Source organism: Macaca nemestrina, chromosome 13 (genome assembly GCF_043159975.1).
Source record: "Macaca nemestrina isolate mMacNem1 chromosome 13, mMacNem.hap1, whole genome shotgun sequence".
Lineage (NCBI taxonomy): Eukaryota > Metazoa > Chordata > Mammalia > Primates > Cercopithecidae > Macaca > Macaca nemestrina.
The window spans coordinates 27,853,246-27,874,386 of NC_092137.1; the positions used below are offsets into that span (position 1 = coordinate 27,853,246).

At 38.6% G+C, this 21,141-nt stretch overlaps 2 protein-coding genes across 14 annotated transcripts in view; one reads left to right on the forward strand and one right to left on the reverse strand.

Moving 5' to 3' along the window:
• LOC105479735 (ribokinase) overlaps nucleotides 1-21,141 on the reverse strand; it is a 115,716-nt gene that overhangs the window by 80,630 nt on the left and 13,945 nt on the right. For 12 of the 13 annotated variants that reach the window (XM_071076441.1, XM_071076440.1, XM_011737908.3 and 9 more), the window contains exon 2: nucleotides 3,057-3,189. In XM_071076441.1, the coding sequence (XP_070932542.1) occupies nucleotides 3,057-3,189 (133 nt within the window). Of the gene's footprint in view, nucleotides 1-3,056; nucleotides 3,190-18,982; nucleotides 19,064-21,141 lie in introns of those variants that run through there. The other variant, XM_011737911.2, reaches the window with a different exon arrangement.
• BABAM2 (BRISC and BRCA1 A complex member 2) overlaps nucleotides 1-21,141 on the forward strand; it is a 493,307-nt gene that overhangs the window by 4,456 nt on the left and 467,710 nt on the right. The window lies entirely within an intron of this gene.

A 21,141-nucleotide genomic window follows, 5' to 3' on the forward strand; every position in this document is an offset into this window, starting at 1 on the left:
ATGTTTCATTATACATGTATCACTGTATAAATATTGAGGTAACTCTTGTAATATTCTTTGTCACAATATCTTAACAAATATTTCTCCCTAGCTCAATATAAGAAGTTTGTTTGGGCCATCAGTCTTACTTTGTAAGAGCTTGAAGTTTAGTTTGTTATGGGTAGTAACAGGTAAATCAATCTTGCTGAGAAAGCCATAGAAAATTTTTACCTGTTTTTCTTTTGCTCCATCTGTTCATTTTTATCTTGATAAATTTCATGGTTTTGGTTTCTACTTAGAACTTGTCATCTTTAAAAAACTGCTATAGGCCGGGCACGGTGGCTCAAGCCTGTAATCCCAGCACTTTGGGAGGCCAAGACAGGCGGATCACGAGGTCAGGAGATCGAGACCATCCTGGCTAACACGGTGAAACCCCGTCTCTACTAAAAAATACAAAACAATAGCCGGGCGAGGTGGCGGGCGCCTATAGTTCCAGCTACTCGGGAGGCTGAGGCAGGAGAATGGCGTGAACCCGGGAGGCGGAGCTTGCAGTGAGCTGAGATCTGGCCACTGCACTCCAGCCCGGGCGGCAGAGCGAGACTCCGTCTCAAAAAAAAAAAAAAAAACAAAAAAAAACTGCTATAAAGCAAGTTTGACTAATTTGCTTAATAAAAATGTATTTCACAATGGATAAAATATGATTAATGGACAGAAATAACTTCTATTATAAAAATATATTATTTTCTTTTTAAGAAGTCTAAGAATATTGTGCAATCTGCTTAAGCTTTTAAATAATTCCATGTCTAAAGGTCCCAGGTTATCTAACCAAAGTTACCCTGGATAGGTTTTAGCTACAGTCATGTTTTTTGATCCTCTGCTATGCAGACACACAGGCTAAAATCCACTGCGGTGCTGAACATTAGATGACTAAATCAGGGGCATGGTAGATATATAGAACTTTCAAAATTGTACAGATGCTAACATAAACCGTCATACGCAAATAGTACTTTTGCTTTAATCAACCTCCTAACTGGAACATTTCCCAAAATACAGCCCCCTGCTTCTATTCCTCTCCCATCCACTCATATGGTTTTAGGATTCATTTCCCAAGTTCAGTTCCATAATTCAAATATTTCTCTTTGTCATTTCTTTCTTTACCTCAAATTCAACAGACCTAAAATAAAACCAATTTCATAATCTTAGGCTTGGAAGAGATCCCAGGGGACATCCAATCTTGACTTTAATGGCTACATAAATAGCTTCTATAAAGCTTCCAAGAGGGAGGGGTTCTCTAATCTCTCCTTTAACGTCTCCAGCTCTAGGAACTCCCCTCTTTCAGGAAGCCATTTTGGGTACATAGCTTCCAACGCCAATTCTACGTCCAGGTTTTCCTACACAGGAAATTGTATCATCCTCTTTCCAGTTCCCAGGTCCTCTTAATTAAGTCAGCACCATCTGATCACTCTCCAAACCTTCCACAGCTAATCAGGTACGAGATGGGTCAGGCCTAAGTTTTTAATCAGCCCCCTCTCACAGCCCCATAATTCCTGGGACATAATTAGTTGCTGATTAATTACAATGATATTTTAAATCTATCAAGAGCTCAATCTTAGCGAAAGAGGGTTTCTTACTTTGAATCTTATGCTTCACGTGATGTTTTTGACCCAATAGCCATGTGAAAATTATGTTAATCATAGGTTAGACATAAAATTACAGTTCACTAGCAGATGAAGTGATAATTGTATAGTTTATACATCATTTAAAACTCCTGTGGAGAGAAAAGTGCTGACTGCAATGAAAAATGACATTTTGAGAATTTTTGGTAAAATCTATATAGTTCACAGGAGAAAGCTCATTCTTTTAAGTTCCTTGTATTTTTCTTGCCCTTTAATAATGTACAGACCCAGCCTGGCTTTCCCTAAAAATCAAACAAACACAATTATCTACCTTTCCTGTTATACTAATACTATAATGCTAGCACCTTAAAATTTCATGAAAAATGAAAAATGCAAACTTTTGGCAGCCCATTTAATTTATTTTCAAATTATTTCAGTAGCATGGATAAAAACAGGAATACTAGATGTTATAATATCATTATCTCTACATACATGAAAACAAAACAATGCCAAAAGATCAGTTACGTGCAGTTCATTAAGGCCAAGATTCTTTTCAGATCTAAGATACAGCATTAGAAGAAAATGACTTAGAGATGAGTAAATCACCAGTTATTACACGAAGTTTCCAAAAGCTGTGTTGCTGCAGTGAAACCTGCTAAAAACAGGATGACTCATGCTGTTGTTTAGAAGCTGGATGACAGAAACCCACTGGAGTAGGCTAATTTCCCTCACTTCTCACACCCCAGTTAGAAACTCATTACATTCAGGGAATGCAGCATTAAGTTATTTGAGAACTGCTACTTCCCAGAGGATGTAATGAGGTAGACATTAATATAAAGGACAAGGGAGACTACTCTCTCTCATTTAGATCTTTAAAAACAATAAACTTCCATAAGAACTGAAAGCAGGTACTCAAGTAGACGTATATGCATGTTGGTAGCAATGCTATTCATAAGAGTCAAAAGGTGGAAACAGCCCAAGCATCCATCAATCCATTCATTGATGAACAAAAAAATTGTGGTATATCCATACAACGGAATATTATTCAACCATAAAAAGGAAGGAAATACTGATATATGCTACAATGTTGTACCCCAAAACCAGTATGCTAAGTGAAAGAAGCCAGGTACAAAATGTCACATAATATATATTCCATTTATATGAAATGTCCAGAACAGATAAATCCATAGAGATAGAATGAAGACTGGTGGTTCCCAGGGCCTTAAATGGAAGACAGAATAAGGAGGAACTGCTTAAGGGGTAAGGGATTTTGTTTTGGAATGATAGTAAAGTTCTGTAACAAGACAGAAGTGGTGGTTGAATGTATTAAATGCCACTCTACGTTTTATAAGCCGCTGAATGGTTCACTTTAAAATGGTTGAAAAAAATAAAAACAATGAACTCCAGTCTTAAAACCAGATTCTTACCTCTAGAATCCTCTCCACTATACTTTATACTTACCTTGCACACCATGGATGTCGTTGCTCCAAGTCGAGCAGCTTGGACACACTGGTTGGCACCTTTCCCTCCAAAGCCAATAAAAAACTTATGTCCGTGGATGGTTTCTCCAGTTTTTGGCAAACGAGAAGTAAGACTATTGTAATTTAAAAAGAGAAGAAAAAAGGCATATTGGTAACTGTAACCAATTTAAGTTCTTTAGAAGAGAGGGAAGGCTATATGGTAGAGCTCTAAATAGTCTTAACACTTAGAATTACGAGCAGAAGCAAGGAAGATTGTCTCTTCCTTTAGGATGACATTTAGTAGTTTGCATCATTATCAAGAATCAGTCTCTTTGACAGAATTCCTCTCTGTCTCCTAGAGCCCACTACTGTGGCTAGTGTACTGCATCAGGGTTATTCATGAATACCTTTCCTTCATATTCCCTTTCCTAATGCCAGCACAGAACTTTATTCACAGTGGGATTTAATAAACGGGATGAAATTAATGTATATTTCTATATGGATTTATCTGGTTACTTTAACAAGAAGCAGGAAGTGTGTCAGGATTCTGATAATCAAGTACAGGACCTAAGGAGAGAGGGAAGTTACAATTCCAGGTACTAAAGAATCTTTTTTGTTTACTAAGGGGTAGAGTAAGAGTGGGGTGTTCAGACAGCAGGATCAGGTTTTAGTCTTAGGCCATCCTGCATACCACATCATTTCATGCGCTCACTCAAAAAGAGCATCTATTTTAAAAAAGGAACCCTAAAGAGCTAAGTTATTTTTAAATTTTTATTATGGAAGGTTTCAAACCTATAAAAGTAGAGAAAGCAGCATATTGACTTCCCTTGCCCTCATTCACCTATCATCCAGATTTAATAATTTAATAATTATCATCTCATAGCCAATCTTGTTTGAGTCAATACCTTCATCAGTTTCTCCAAGAGGTAAGAATTTTTACCATAATGCTATTACTGCCTAATGATGATAGTATTAAGTGAGGCAAAAATAATAAAAGGTTTGATCCAGGGTATGATTTTTGTATTTCATATTATTAAAGATGGAAGGTATGAAGAAATAAAATATTTGAAGGATGGAAGGAAATGATTGACTTTAAAATGAAAGAGGCGTTCTGGGGAGTTCTAGGGCACGTGAAGAAGATGGGCGCAGGTGGCACAAACATTGGCTAGTTGGCCACAAAGAAGTGGGCCAAGGGCCAGAGGGAGAGATAAAAAGACGGTAGGTGTGACCATAAAAGGTTAATTAGCTTTAGATAGGAAAGAAAGGTAAAGAAGTAAGTTCACAATAGTAAGGCCACTGAGAACCTATGCTGCTTTTACAGGTTAGAAATCTATATTAATTTCCCACATAGATTGTGATCTACCTGAAGCCAGTATCTTATATTAGAACAAAGCAATGCCAATTCCTATAGGTCCCTAACAGCCAGTTTGCAAGGGGATGACTTATAACTGATGCTAAGAACACACGATTGTTTCAATAAGGACCAAGCTCAACCTGTTAACCTCCCTTATATAGCTCTAAAAGTGTCAATAAATTGAGCTGAACTACTCCATTCCCTTGCAGTACACTGTCAAATATGGTTGAGATTCAAAAGAGCCTCATCAATAATTTGAAAACATCCCACTCCTCCCCTTTAAATTCTATTTTTATCTTGGATTCTAAATGCATTTATAGTACTGATGAAAAAAATATACATCTAGAAGGTTCACTTCTGAAAAAGGTACTCAATCAAGAGAAAAATGGTTTTAATGTAATGTTATTATCCTGTCATTTAATTTAGCAATGACAAGTGATGATGAGATTTTGATTTGCATTAGAAATCTTAAACATTTTAGGATTCTGTTATGAACAGGCAATGATGAGTAATCTGTGTGATTGAGTAACTATGTGAATTCTTGGCTTACTGATGCTGCTACAAACAACACTCACAGCAACCTTAAAAAGAAAAAATATCCCATGTGGCTAAAAACAGGCCAAATAACTTGATTAGTAAGACTGTCACTAAAGAAACTTACGATTTCCACTATATTTATACTTAGATCTGGGTTACAATTCACTGGTTTGAATCAAGTGTAATTTTTATTATTGACGTGAGAATTCATTTAAAAATCACCAGATGATTCCTGGGATGCATATGTATGTGGGGGAAGGGCAAAATCATGGGTACAGTAGGTGTGTTTGATGTGGGAGCAGATGGCTGGGATTTAAACTCATTTCTAAACAACTTCTATTAACACAAGCACTGTATTAATTCAGTGATCACTGAAATTCTTCACTCTTTTGGTATTTTGCTAATTTCTCCTCTTTTTCTTCTGCATCCTTCCCCTACTCTTGTCTTTCTTCCCTCAACTGTAGACTTTCCCTGCATGAGGACAGGGACCAAGTATGTCATGTTCTCCATTTTATGCAATGTGTCTGTCACTTGACAAGAAGTTAACAGATATTTGCTAATTCAACAGATTTTTGTAAGACTCTCCCTTTGTCTCTCCCTCTCTCTCTTCTTTTTTTTTTTTCAAACGGAGTCTCTCTCTGTCACCAAGGCTGGAGTACAGTGGCACAATCTCGGCTCACTGCAACCTCCACCTCCTCGGTTCAAGTGATTCTCCTGCCTCAGCCTCGCGAGTAGCTGGGATTACAGGGATGCGCCACCAGGCAAGGCTAATTTTTGTATTTTGGGTAGAGAGGGGGTTTCACCATGTTGGCCAGGCTGGTCTCGAACTTCTAGCCTCAAGTGATCTACCTGCCTTACCCTCCCAAAGTGCTGGGGTTACAGGCATGAGCCACAGCACCCAGCCTCCCTCTGTCTCTTTTCTGTGTCTCCCCAATATAGCATCTATTACTGTTCTGAAATGAGGATGTGGAAGTGTAGATTAGGGAAGCAGGGGGAGACTGGCAGGGATGACTGGGCAACTGTCTGACAATGACAACTTCATATTTTACCAGATCTTGCCCATTGCATTCCCAGTATCAACAGCATTCCTCTCCCATAAGCAAGAACTGTAACTAGAAGTGATATATTCCTTCATTCATGCACTAATTCAACAAATGTTAATCATTGTGTCCTGATGTACCTCCAAGGCAAAATCAACTTGTTGACAATGGCATTAAACCTAACCCCGATGCAAGTAATACACGAGTGAAGAAAATATGTCACGGAATAAGGAGATTAGTACGTTTGATTCTTTTCTTTTTTTTTTTTGAGGTGGAGTCTCACTCTGTCTCCTAGGCTCAAGTGCAGTGGTGTTATCTGGGCTCATTGTAACCTCTGCCTCCTGGGTTCAAACGATTTCCCTGCCTCAGCCTCTCGAGTAGCTAAAATTACAGGCACGCACCACTATGCCAAGCTAATATTTTTTGCATTTTTAGTAGAGATGGGGTTTCACCATATTGGCCAGGCTGGTCTTGAACTCCTGATCCACCTGCTTCAGCCTCCCAAAGAGCTGGGATTACAGGCCTGACCCATGGCGCCTGGCCTGATTTTTTTTTTTTTTTGAGACAGAGTCTGCTCTGTTGCTGAGGCTGGAGTGCAACACAAAAATGTCTCACTGCAGCCTCAACTTCCTGGGCTCAGATGATCCTCCCAACTCAGCCTCCTAGACAGCTGGGATCAACAGGTGCACACCACCACCTCCGGCTAATTTTTTGTATTTTTTTGTAGGATGGGGTTTTGCCATGTTGCCCAGGCTGGTCTCAAACTTTTGGGCTCACGCGATCCTCCTGCCTTGGCCTCCCAAAGTGTAGGGATTGCATGTGTGAGCCACCGTGCCTGGCTGATTTATGTTTTTTAAAAGGAAAAAGATGGCCGGGCGCGGTGGCTCACACCTGTAATCCCAGCACTTTGGAAGGCCGAGACGGGCGAATCACGAGGTCAGAAGATTAAGACCATCCTGGCTAACACGGTGAAACCCTGTCTCTACTAAAAACACAAAAAAACTAGCTGGGCGTAGTGGCGGGTGCCTGTAATCCCAGCTACTCGGTAGGCTGAGGCAGGAGAATGGCGTGAACCCGGGAGGTGGAGCTTGCAGTGAGCCGAGATCGCGCCACCGCACTCCAGCCTGGGCGACTGAGCAAGACTGTCTCAAAAAAAAAAAAAATAATAAAAAAATAATAAAAAAAAAGGAAAAAGATATATGTATATGTTCTCCCATGATATGTACATGCATAAAAAGTGAAAAGTTAAATGACAGGTATTCACAAAGAAAGGTGGGGACTAAAAGTTCGTGTTTTACTTTATATTCTTATGTACATAAATACATATGACAAGAATATTTCAGCGTATTATACGATACCACTTGTCACTACTTCAGATTCACGTGGCCTCTGCCTCATTTACTAGCCACCAGTTCTTCATGGGCACTAGCTGGCTTCTTGCAGGTGTCACCTAACAGAGCCTTACTGAATGCTGCTGTCATCCCACCCCTGGGCTTCTGTCTCTTCAGACTGGCCTGAAGGACTAAGCAGCCAGTGGTCAACTTGCAAATGTCAAATACCTTTGTATACGCTCTTCCTTCTTCCCTGTCCCCTGCTCTTGACTCCTGGGTTATGGTGCTAACCGAGTATGTGCACTTAAGCCTCTGTCTTGTGCTCCAGTTTCTGTTACACCCAGACTAAGACAGTTTACGGCTGATTTAATTTTTTTTTAAAGTAAATAAACTGAAGAGTGGAGAGAGCAACTAGAAAGTTAGTTACAAACAGGAAGAAGCATTTCTGAATTATAAATCCTAATTTACTTTGAATTAGACTTTCCTATCTTTCTTCCTTATTGAAATCATGAAATTATGCTCAGGTTCAAGAAAGCATCTGCACAAAGCACTGTCTCCTGGGATGAAAGCATTACTATGATTTGTTCTAATTTTAAAAAAAGAGGTTTAACAGAGTGTCAAAGACAGAAAAATTAAATTGCTCAAATTAAAAAGAAAAGGAAACAGTATTAGTAGAAATACGTTGTTACTACCATTTAAAGGTAAAAACAGTGTAAATTTCTGAATGAGGGAGAAAACCTGAACAGAGAAAACCATGCCTAAGAAATATATTTGAATTTAAAACAAATGCATAGCTTTTAAAATGCCACAATTGTCTTTAGGTTGGATTGAAAGGAACAGTGATAAATGTTCATACATGGCCCCAGTCTTCCCTGCCATGAGAGGCCACGTGGTTAGAGCCTGGGTGTGCCAGGCAGGAGGCCTGAGCCACTTACTGATTGTATTACTTTTGACAGCTTTTCCCTCTTTGAACCAGCTTCTTCTCTTGCAAAACAGGTTTAATAATACTTGTCAACTCCTTAAATGCCTGGGTTTTGTGCTCTGAGTTAATTCACTGACAGGTGTTACCAGAACAACTTATCAATTGCTCTTAACTTCTTGACAATGATGTGGTTTTTACAGATTCTCAGAGATTATTCAAACCAAAGGAAGGAATGACCCGGTTATATGGGGATGAGAAGTCTTTCAACTAAAGAGGTCACACTAATATTGGCTTCAGCCAAAAGTCACCAAATGTGTTGCTTTTTGGCTTTTGCATTGATCTTTTCTCCTTTTGGCTGCAAGCTTCTGACAACAGAAGCCTCTATAACAGGAGATTGTACTGTTAGTTATTACCCAATTAAAATTCATTACGCTAATTTATTATTCTTACTGCCTGTATTCTTCAACCATATCTGTTCTTCTCGGCATTTGTATATGCCACATTTAAAAGGCTGAGAGTAATTTCAAAATCAAGTTAGTGACATCTATTTCTACCTCTGTAAAAAAAAATTCCCAACTAAAAATTCATTCTATGTTCCCTAACCCTTCATTTGGAGACATATATGTTATTTATTTAAGGTAATGAAACATAAATTATGCTTTATACAGTTTTTAACTGATCTTGATTTCTAACCCATATCTTTTTATTTAAGAGACAGGTTCTTGCTCTGTTGCCCAGGCTGGAGTGCAGTGGTATAATCACAGCTCACTGTAACCTCGAACTCTTGGGCTCAAACGATCCTCCTGCCTTGACCTTCTGATTAGCTGGGACTATAGGGGCACACAACCATGCCCAACTAATTTTTTTGTTGCTGTTGTAGAAATGGGGTCTCGCTATGTTGCCCACGCTACTCTTGAACTCCTGGTCTCAAGCAATCCTCCCGCCTTGGCCTCCCAAAGCACTGAGATTACAGGCATGAAACTCTTATCTTTTCCTAGCTAAAATGTCTGTGACAAAAATGTCATTTTGTCTGAAGATGCAGCTACTCTGGAATTTGTACAGTGGACAAACAACACTCTAGCCAGAAGTGACCAGTCTTTCAGAGTGTCATATCCTTGACCCCTATCTACTTAAAATTTACGTATGTGTGAAAAAGTGTACCAGGCAATGAGAGAGACAATAAAGATTAGTACATTATGGTATTCTCCCATGTTACAGTCTTACAGGGCTGACTTCATTCACATCTCTGCTCAAAGGTTACCTCTTTAGAGAGGACTTCCCAGACCACCTGATAGGAGACACTCCGTTCTTGATATAATTTTTAAGTATTGACTTATTCTGACAAAAACAAACAAACAAACAAAAAACAAAAACCACCAGGTTTTTGAATCAGAGACAGTATTTACATACTTATACTTTAGTTCTAACAGTCCCCCACAAGGTTACATGATAAGAATAACTCCCCAGTAATGAAATTTGGAGCCTATGTAGGACTTTTCACACACAGCTGCTGCTCCTTCTCCCCTCTGGGGTGGGGGAAGAAGAAGCTTGCATCACCTGCACATGACCTACTGACCTTTGCTTTGTGAACAAATCATCTCAGGGGGAGAAGGGGAGGGTCTCTAGGTTTACAACCCCTAGCATGAAAACAAATTATCTTGGGGAGAAGTCTCTGAATCTCTCCACACGTCTTTAACTTCCAAGGCTTGTTTGCCATTCAAACATTCTTTAGGCTGGGCGCAGTGGCTCACGCCTGTAATCCCAGCACTTTGGGAGGCCAAGGCGGGTGGATCACGAGGTCAGGAGATCAAGACCATTCTGGCTAACACGGTGAAACCTTGTTTCTACTAAAAACACAAAAAATTAGCCAGGCATGGTGGCGGGTTCCTGTAGTCCCAGTTACTCGAGAGGCTGAGGCAGGAGAAAGGCGTGAACCCGGGAGGCGGAGGTTGCAGTGAGCCGAGGTCGCGCCACTGACTCCAGCCTGGGCGACAGAGCGAGACTCCTTCTCAAACAAACAAAAAACATTCTTTAACCTGGTGCCAGAAATCTTTGCTCAGAAAGTCCTGATCATGCAGAAACATGAAAACATTCATGAAGCATTACTTCCCAACAATTTTCTTCATAGCAATATCACTACATGACATTACAATACTCATTTCCTTCTTCTTTTCCTGCTTTCTTTTGGATTAACTGTATTCCATTTCACGTTCCCTGTTTGTGTGTTATAGTCTACCTTCTCTCCTCCTCCTCCTCCTTTTTTTTTTCTGTAGAGACAAATCTCAGTAAGTTGCCCAGGGCTGGTCTCGAACGCCTGGCCTAAACTGAGCCTCCTACGTTGGCCTCTCAAAGTGTTGGGAATACAGGCATAAGTCGCCATGCCTGGCTGATTTTTTCCCCCCCTATTATTTTAAAAGTGTTTGATCTAGTGTTTAGAATATGCATCTTAAACCGATCACCCTTTATTTTCAAACAGTACCATACCACTTTACTTAAAAATGTAATCTACTTTACGTATTCTTCCATTTCCTCTTTCTAACCTTTGTGCTACTGTCATACATTTTACTTCCACATGATGTAAACCTCACAATACTATGTTACTACTTTATTAATTTAAAATGTCAATTGCCTTTTAAAGAAATTAGGAAGTGAAGAAAAAGTCTTTGTATATATTTACCATTTCTGGGGGTCTTCATTTCTTTGGACGGATCTGAGTTTCCATTTGCAATCATTTTGGTTCCACCTAAAGGAACTTCCTTTAACATTTATTATAGTGTGAGTTTTCTGGTGATAAATTCTTTTATTTTCCTAAAAAGTCTTTAGGAAGTCTTTATCTTTCCCCTTTATATTAGAAAGATATAGAATTCCATGTTGACAGTTTATTTTTCAAGCACTTTAAAGATTTTATTTTCCTCTGACTTACATCTTGTTTCTGACAGGAAGTCTGCAGTCAATCTTTGCTCATCTATATGTAACGTGTGTCTTTTTTTTCTTAACCTCTGGGTGCTTTTAAGAGTTTCTGTTTATAACTGATTTGCAGGAATCTGATCACAATGTGCTCTGATGTGGTTTATATCATGCTCATCTTGCTGGATGTTCATTGTTTGCATAGTTTGCATCAAATTTAAAAAATTTTAGTCATTATTTCTTCAAATGCTTTTAGTGCCTCTCTGCTTCTCTCTCCTTTTATTCTTAAGACTCCAATGACATATATGGTAGACTGTTCCATAGGTCATAGACACTGTGCATTTTTTTCTCTGTTGCTTCAGTTTAGATAATCTCTTTTACTAGTTTTTCAAGTTCACTTATCCTTTCTTCTGTCATGTTCACCCTATTAGGCTCATCCAGTGAATTTTTTATTTCAGATATTGTATTTTTCATTTTATAGACCTCTAATTTGGTTCATTCATATATCTTCCATTTTTCTTGTGTTCATCTTTTTCTTTAAATCACTGAGCACATTTGTAACACGACTTTTAAAATCCCTTTCTGGCTGGGCGTGGTTGCTCATGCCTGTAATCCTAGCACTTTAAGAGGCTGAGGTAGGAGGACTGTTTGAGCGCAAGAGTTTGAGACTAGCCTGGGCAACACAGTGAGACCTTGTCTTTACAAATAATTTAAAAATTAGCTGGGTATGGTGACGTGCACCTGTGGTTGCAGCTACTCAGGAGGCTAAGGTAGAAGGATTGCTTGTGCCTAGGAGGTTGAGGCTGCAGTGAGCTCTGATTGCACCACTGCATTCCAGCCTGAGTGACAGAGTAAGACCCTGTCTCAAAAAAAAAAAAAAAAAAAAAAAAAAAAAGCCCTTTTGCTAATTCTACCATCCCTGTTTTTCTGTGTTTATTTTGAGTGAGTGGTTTTTCTCCCCACTCTTGGTTATAGATCACATTTTCCTGATTCTTTGCATGTCTAGTGATCTCTGGATGCTCACTAGTTATTCCAACATGGGCAGAAATAAATATTTTTGAATGAATGGTCTACAGCTTAAAAGACATTATATAGAAAGTTGAGATGACAGATGCCTAATAAATAATACAGATAAATAATATAGAGATGACAGGTACATAATAAATAATACAATGGGGTGAGAGCAGGGCAAAAGTGCTATGTACGACAGAAGCCCAAGGGAAAAAGTAAGCCAGTTATGAAATTTCCAAATTGGAAATGAAGTTATGTGACGGGAGTCTTTATAAACTTAGTTGGGAATATGGTCAGAAAAGTGGGGACAAAAAGGGGCACATCCTTTTTATTCTTCCAGTATGGCATGGAGGGCTGAGTATACAAGGTGTTGGGAGAGGCTTATCACTCAAAACATTAAACATACACATAAAAATTAAAATACCACCTAAGCTCAGCAAATCTTTTTGGATAATTATATATACATCTCCTTACTTCCAGCTGAGAACAGTCCTAGAGGAAGAAAAATAGTTAGATAGGGAGGTGGAGAAATGAGCTAATTTTGGAATTAGAGATTGCAAGAGGAGAGGGCAGGCAAAATGTATATGTATGTACAGGGGATTAGGAAGTGGGGATTGGACAACTATTGCCATTTTGGATGGCAAAAGGTATGTGTACAAGAACTGGAAAGTGGGAAAATCAGAATGCTGAAAAACAGAGCAGAAAGGGTTTGGTGGAACAAAGTCATTTGTCAAAAGTTCCTGATGACTTGCTTTTAAATTCACTGAAGACAAGAAAAGTATGCATTTGTAAAATAATAAAAATGACAGTGACAAATAACTACAAAACCAATATTTTATTTTGTATTTTGCCAATTAATTATAGTAAATTTTAAATTCTAGAATGACTTCTGTCACTACATTATAATTATCTGGGTTACATCTTTTTGCCATCTGTTCGTGTAGTTTAAAGAAATAAAAACAGATTTTAATTTTATCCTAAGCAAAATACAATTAGAAGGATAAATCAGCATAAGAAAAAATAATGTAATCTGGAATCAATTATTAAATTTTAATTTATCTACTGTTTTTGGTGATCATGTATAATCAATAACTCATTATGTTATTTTGAGCTTAACAGGCATTATCATCAGTTTTAGGGAGAAAGTGAGAATTCAAAAAGTATTGGCTTATCAAAAAAACACAAAGCTGTTAGGGGTTGAGCGAATTTTTAATTCAGCTATTCTGACTCCACTGCTATAGTTTTTAACCACAATATGCTACTTTCTTTGACAATTGGTATTCTTTCAATTTTGACTATAATGTTGGATATTCAATAGATAAAACACACAAATATTTACTTAACAGTCATTTATATAAGAGCATAAGAAACAATAATTCTATACTAAAAACGACCTATATTTCATCCCTTTCCACCACTTCTTGTTTTGAGTGTGTCACTAGGTGACGTTACAGAGGAAAGAATGGTGGCTTTCCCGGTGGTCTCTTGACACTGTTCATTCTTAAAATCTTACTTATATTTAAAATATCTTTGCACAGCCTATTCTGTATGCCTGAAGGTTCTTTCCTTTGCTTCTCAGTTGAGCTAATCCATTCAAATCCTTTAAAATTCAACTCAGACAATCATCTCCTTTGGGGGTCCTAATATAGTAAGTCCAATTGAAATAATACACTAATAATGGCAGATATTTCCAGAGGACTTATTATATGATAAATACTGCACTAAACACTTTATAACTATCAATTCACTTAACCATTACAATAATCCCATGAGAAAGTTATTATTATTTTCATCCTATTTCACGGATAAGGAGGATGAAAATCAGAGAGATTACAAAACATATCCATGTTCACCCAGTAGAAGATGGCAGGGCCAGGATTCAAAGCAAGGTTGATCTGACTCCAAAACTTACAAGATATTATCCAGAAATGTACCTAAAGCCTTTGGACTGATTTATATTTTACGATTTTATAATTTATTGTGTAATTTTTATTTAATAGTAATTATACTTCTGAAGAACGTTGGTGTTCTACAAGCTGAACTAAGATGCTGAGATGGAAAGGTCAAATAATGGTGCTCCTTTCCTACTTAATTCAGAAGGCATTAAGTGAATGGATACAATGTTATCAAATTTAACTTTTCTTCTTAAACCCCTGAGTGCAGTATTCTTTATGTAACCTATAGTCTAGCAGAAGAGAGCACACAATTTCATGGGAAGTATGAATATAGTTAACTGAAGTTTAATGTTCTGTGGTATTCCACAAAAAGCATGACTTACTTGTGCTCTACAGCAGTGGTCCCCAACCTTTTTGGCACCAGGGACCGGTTTTGTGGAAGACAATTTTTCCATGGATCAGGGGGAGGAAATGGTTTCGGGATGATCCAAGCACATTCCATTTATTGTGCACTTTATTTCTATTATTGTTACAATGTAATATATAATGGAATAATTATACAACTCACCATAATGTTGAATCAGTAGGAGCCCTAAGCTTGTTTTCCTGCAACTAGACGGTCCCATCTGGAGGTGATGGGAGACAGTGATACCTGAAGTGTGTTGTTTATGTCCAGTCTACTCCATAATCTCATTTTGGTTGCTGTTACTGCAGAAAACCCTGCTCACAAAGATAGGACGTTGGAAATGGAAGCAAGCTTTTCAGGGCTTTTGGGGCAATCTCTGGATATTCTGCCTTGACTTCAATCTGGACTGTATGAAGATTTGAAGCTGTTTCAACATACTTTTAAGGCCACCGTCATTTGCGATTTCAAGCAGTTGGTCCTCCTCCAGCACGGACAAAGTCGATTCACCTTGGCTTATCCACAAATGGGTTGTGGATCCATTCCTTCCCAGTTTGGGGGGGTCTTTTGTGGTTGGGAAGTAATGCTCAAACTCCTTTGAAAGCTGAGATATGTGATCATGCACCAGCTGGGGGAAAGAAGGCCCTGGCTCAGTCTCTTTCAAAATCTCTGCTAATGTTTGAAACATGTCAGAAATTCCAGTGTTCACTTGTCACCCCCATAATTCCAGTTTGGTTTTGAGTGCGGCCCCTTTATCTGACAACTCGAACACAGTCGTTGTGTTCCCTGAAGTGACAGATTGAGTTCGTTGAGCAGGTTGAATATGTCACACAAGGAAGCAAGGTTTGCAACCCATTCTGTGGCACTGAAATGTGCTGCCAGTGGTGACTGTTTTTCTCAAAGAAATCTCTGGAGTGGCTCTTGTAACTCAAAAACTCTGATCAGTGACCTACCTTTAGAAAGCCATCTCACTTCTGTGTATAAGAGAAGACGTGTGCACTGCGCCCACCTCCTCATAGAGCTGTGCGAAGGAGACGTGAGTTAAGGGCATGTACTTTAATGTGGCTGATAATTTTAATCACATCCTGCAAAATGCTGTTAAGTTCAGGTGACATTTTTTGGCTATCCAGCATTTCTCTATGGATGACATGGTGTGTAGACCCACATTCAGAAGCAACCTCTTTGATCTGAGTAGTGAAACCAGAAAGCTGTCCAGCCATGGCAGCCACTCTGTCCACGCATATACTCACACAAAATGACCAGTTCAGTTTTCCTGACATGTAATCATTCAAAGACTTGAACAGTTCTGCAGCTGTGGTGTTGGCTGGCAACAAAAGTGCACATAACATATCCTCATGCACATCCTCCTGAAAAATACATTACACAAAACAAGCATTGTTGCCTTGTTGTCAACATCAGTAGACTCATCAACCTGGACTGCGTACCACAGTGACTCATTAATCCACTCTAGCAATTGTGCCTCAATGTCCTCTGCTATTTCATCAATTTGTCTAGTTATGGTGCCAGCTGAATGAGGAACTTGTGCCACCTTTTGAACTGCAGCCTCTCCTAAAAGTTCATGACAAATGTCTTTAGCAGCAGGCAAGGTCAACTCTTCATCAACAGTAAAGGACTTCTTAGCTTTAGCGATGCGTTCAGCCACTAACAATGATACTGTCAGTACAGACACATTTGATGAAGCTGTGGCCTTCAATGATTGCTTCTGTTCTTCCCATTCACTTTTTTTTTTTTTTTTTTTAAACTCCAAAGGCTTGTCTTTTAATGTGCAGTGCTTGGTCTCCATGTAGCAAAGCAGTTTCATGGCTTCGTTGGATAGCCAGTTACCACATATTATACAAAGCAGGTTTGGAGAATGTGAAATCACCTATTGCAATGCACCCGTAATTTAAATAGGACTCTTGGTATTTTCTTTTAAATGCAGCTTTCATTTTGTTGCCAGTCTTAAAGTCTTCTGCTGTCTCATCATTGGGTCTTTCCCCCCTTTTCAAAGAAGCTCTCCAGTGACGTTTATTTTTTACTCATTTTGGCTAGGATTAGCTCATTGGCTTACCAAAACTGTGACTGAGACAAGTGTGCAGCGTGAGAAAGAGGCATGGTAAATAAAATAATGGGTGGGCCATGTGTGGGCTAAAATAACTGTCAGATTCTGACTTAAAGCCTGCTACCAGATGCAGCTGTACAACTGAAGTATATCAACTCACTTGCCACTATAAAGTTAAGCCTGCCACCAGATACAGCTTAACTGTCACTTGCCACTCACTGATAAGGTTTTGACATGAGTCTGCAAGCAGTTGACTTATTATGGTTTCTGTGCAGTCAAACCTTTCTGCTAATGTTAATCTGTATTTGCAGCTGCTCCTCAATGCTCCACCTTAGATCATCAGGCATTAGATTCTCACGAGTGTACAACCTAGATCCCTTGTATGTACAGTTCACAATAGGGTTCACGCTCCTATGAGAATCTAATACTACTGCTGATCTGATAGGAGGCGGAGCTCAGGAGGTAATGTGAGCAATGGGGAGTGGCTGTAAATACAGATGACGCTTTGCTCACTTGCCTGCCACTCACCTCCTGCTTTGCAGCCTGTTTCCTAACAGGCCACGGATCAGTACTGGTCTGTGGCCCAGGGTTTGGGGACCCCTGCTCTACAGCCTTAATGAGTTTGAAAAATAGTGTTCTAAAGAGCAGTTTATTGTAACATAACACATTTAAAATAAATTCAAATAAATCAGAACTCCCAACAAATGTGACTGGATTACATTCTCTAGTAAAAAGAAAAAAGTATCGCAGTTATAAAAAAATTAATAAATCAAACAAGCCAACAAAAGGCTAAAATCCAGGTATATGCTGTTTATGAGACACAATGAAGGGTGAAAAGAAAAAAAGACAGGACAAGATATACAAGGCAAATAGCAACTAAAATAAACCTGGATAGCTTTATCAATATTAGCCAAAAATTAAAAAATAAAAAAGCTTAGGGCAAAGACAGATAAAATATGGCAATTCGCTTTAATCAAAAGGTTAAATTCATCAGCACCACAGGAAAGGGGGAAAAACGGTTAAACTCGGCAGGAAAATGTAATAATTCAAGTCTAAATATAAAAAATAAAATAGCTGTAAAATACATAAAACCAAAATAAATATAACAACAACAAGAAATTGTCAAATCCACCATCATGGTAGGTGATATTAATACAATTCCCTAGGTAAGGGACACGTCAAGCAGACAGAAAGTCAGCCTAGCTTAATGAATGTATATAAAACACCACAGTTGAACACCCAACAAACAACAAACATGGTAAGAAGGAAGCAATTTGTGGTGGAAGCAGAAGCTTGAATGGATGCAGGGGTGTAAAGGAGACCAATAAGGGCAAAACACTGGCAGGGTTGGGAAGGAGTAGGTGCTATATTCGCAGAGAAAGCCTGCAAATAGAGAGAGGAGCAAGGGTATGGAGCACACATGGGGAGGACAGTGGGGCCAGGGTAATGATGGAGCACTGGGGTAAAAATTCAACAACAATCCATTTCCTAGGAACCTTCCCTGGTTCCTGCTCTTCCTGAGACCTGGCTGTTAAGCTAATTCTGGGTCCCCTTGCAAGCAAGTATCCATTCTTGAAGTAACTGAAATGATCCTCCGCTCATTACAACCCAAAGAACTAACCAGTTAAACAATGCAGTTTCCTGGCTGTAGCTGTCAGTAGGGTGAAAGTTCTGCTGGAACCAGGGTCCCCACACAGCCATTCTACATAGCTGCTATTCTTGGGCAACTGTGGCATGCCAGCATTCCTACCTTCCCTCCACAAATGTTCACTGAGTAACTACTTTGAGCAAGGTACTGTGATAGTTTGAAACAGCTTAAAAAAACATTTTAGATAATATTCTATTTTCTTTATGGTCTTGACAGAATACCAAAGAACTGCTTATGATTTTCATTGAGACAGCCTGAAGGACTTTAAAATCGAGTTTCTAAAAGATTTTTGGCAGAGTATTTGGTTGAAAACTTAGGTAACTAAAAATGTAGATCTGTGTTTCTCACTTCAAAATGAAGATTTCTAACTCAGAAAAAACCAATATTGTTGCTATAACAGTGTATGAATTGTAACTTTTTAAACTGGTGGTAAAAATCCAGATGTAAAATATAATTTGTAAAGAGTACTTAAAAAACTGTTGCACAAATTACTTTCTGCAATGCTACAGAAGAATTGCATTTGAAGATATTTTTGACTATGGAAGACAAGCCAGTACCTAATATGTGATGTATTTGGGAAACAAACCAAAACAAACAAACAAACAAAAAACCAAAACACCCTGAAACAAAAAATCCCAAACCCAAAGCAAAAACAAAACTCTCAGCTTTTATTTAGAAAACACATCAACCATATACAAACAGAGATAATTTATAGCAGCCTTCTGCATGTATACAAGAAACACTCCAAGTCAAACTAGTCATATAAAAATCACAAAGAAGGTAAAGCAAGGCAGATGGAAATATTTTAAATGCTCACATGAAGAATTTGAGGCCTCAAAAAAGTGTCTTCAATCAGTCGTCTTAAGAGGAACCTTATACAATTCAAAGAAATCTTGTCCTTGAAGATAATATGACAAAAAGGTAGTTCATTACTGTGTAGAAAATACTAAAAAGTATTAAAATTGTATTCAATGAAGCACATCTTCATTTAGTATGAAAACTATGGAAGAAACTGGAATAATCTCAGATCGTTTTTGTGATACTCAATCCATTCTCAGCATATATTTGTTACAGTTACTACATTCCAGACTCTGTGTGAAGTTCTAGAGATATTCAGACCCTGTCCTCACTTAGCTTACAATTTAGTTTTAACATTGTACAATCACTCTCAGAATGGAGGAAGACGCAGCCACCTAACTAGGAGGCAACTGTCCTGGGCGGAACTCACATAATTCAAGAACTGATATTCACTGGACAGCATCATGTGATATAATGTGTCAAGAATGAAGACTCTGTATTACCACAGTGGAGACACTGGATAACCAGATATGATGCCACTTAAACACTGATGTGTTTATCTGTGCCAATCATGGTTCCCCTTGGTCAGGAATAACTCCACCCCCTTTCTCTTAAAGGTTAATTTCTCCAAATTGCTACAGTATTTTGTCACATTTGCTCTACTTCATAGTTCCTGCTTTTATCAGTAAGTCACTTTTTCTCTATCCCTGTGGCACATTAAAATTTACGGGGAATTTAAAAAACAAAAATTGATGCCTGGATTTCCTCCCTGGAGAGTCTGGTTTAACGGATTCTAAATGGCAACCAGGGTTGAGAATCTCTCTCTTCCATATTTCCACAATATTTTATGCTAGCCAGAGTCTTAAAATTCTCCTCCTTTCACTCTTACACTATTAGTTTCTTTGCTGCAGAACTCTTAACCAGCATCTTTACATTTTTTTTTTCTTTGAACTCTGTTTAAAATCTTAAGGAGTGTTCAACAGAAAAATGGACAAAGGATCCGTGGCTGGCAACTCACAAAAGAAACACAAATAAATAACAAACATCTGGAAAACATTCGACATCTCCTTTTATAATCAAACATGAAAACATTTATCATCTCTCAACTAGTAATGTGTTCGTTAAAAATCCAGGAAATAGGCCTTTCATACACTGTGAGTAGGAGTGTATTTCAGAAGAACTTTTATGAAGGCAAATTGCCAATATATTTCAAAAGTTTAAAAAATGTTATTTCCAGCCAGGTATGGTGTCTCACGTCTGTAATCACTGCACTTTGGGAGGCCAAGGTGGGCAGATAGCTTGGGGTCAGGAGTTTGAGAGCAGCCTGGGCAACATGGTGAGACCTTTGTCTCAACCAAAAAAAAAAAATACAAAAAATTAGCTGGGCATGGTGGCATGCACCTGTAGTCCCAGCTACTCAGCAGGCTGAGGTGGGAGGATTGATTGAGCCTGGAAGGTCAAGGCTGCAGTGAGCTGCGATCGCGACACTGCATTCCGGCCTGGGTGACAGAACTAGACCTTGACTCAAAAGAAAACAAAACACAAACAAGAATGTTATTTCCTTTGACCTAGAAATTCCATCTCTAGGAATTTACCTAAGGAAACAGACATGAGTCCAAAAGATAAGCGTTCAAAGAAGTTCATCATGGCAAACAGAAACAACTTAAAAGTACTTATTTAGGGCACTGAATCAACAAATTTTTGTATATCTATGTAACAGAGTATTAAATGGCCACAAAAATGATGCTGCTGAGACTGAGGAGGGCAGAGAAGGTATGAGGTTTACTGAGCTCCTTGCCTGTACAGACACATTTTTCCTCTTGCACAAACATATACTGACATGACAGATATACATGCATACGGGGATGCAAAATTGCATAAGAGGACATAAAAGAGGGACTACAAATGGGAGACAAAACAAAAAAATAGTCTAAACTGAAATAGGAAAAGGGAGGCTTGGTGAGTAAGATGAAGAATAGGGACTTTACAAAGAAAATGCAAGAAACTAAAAGGAAAAGCAGTGTTGCTGTTATGGAAAACAATATGGTGGGTCCCCCAAAAAATTAAACATAGAATTACCATATGATCCAGTAATCCCACTTTTGGGTATATACTCAAAAGAACTGAAAACAGGGGCTCAAACAGATATTTGTACACCCATGTTAATAGCAGCATTGT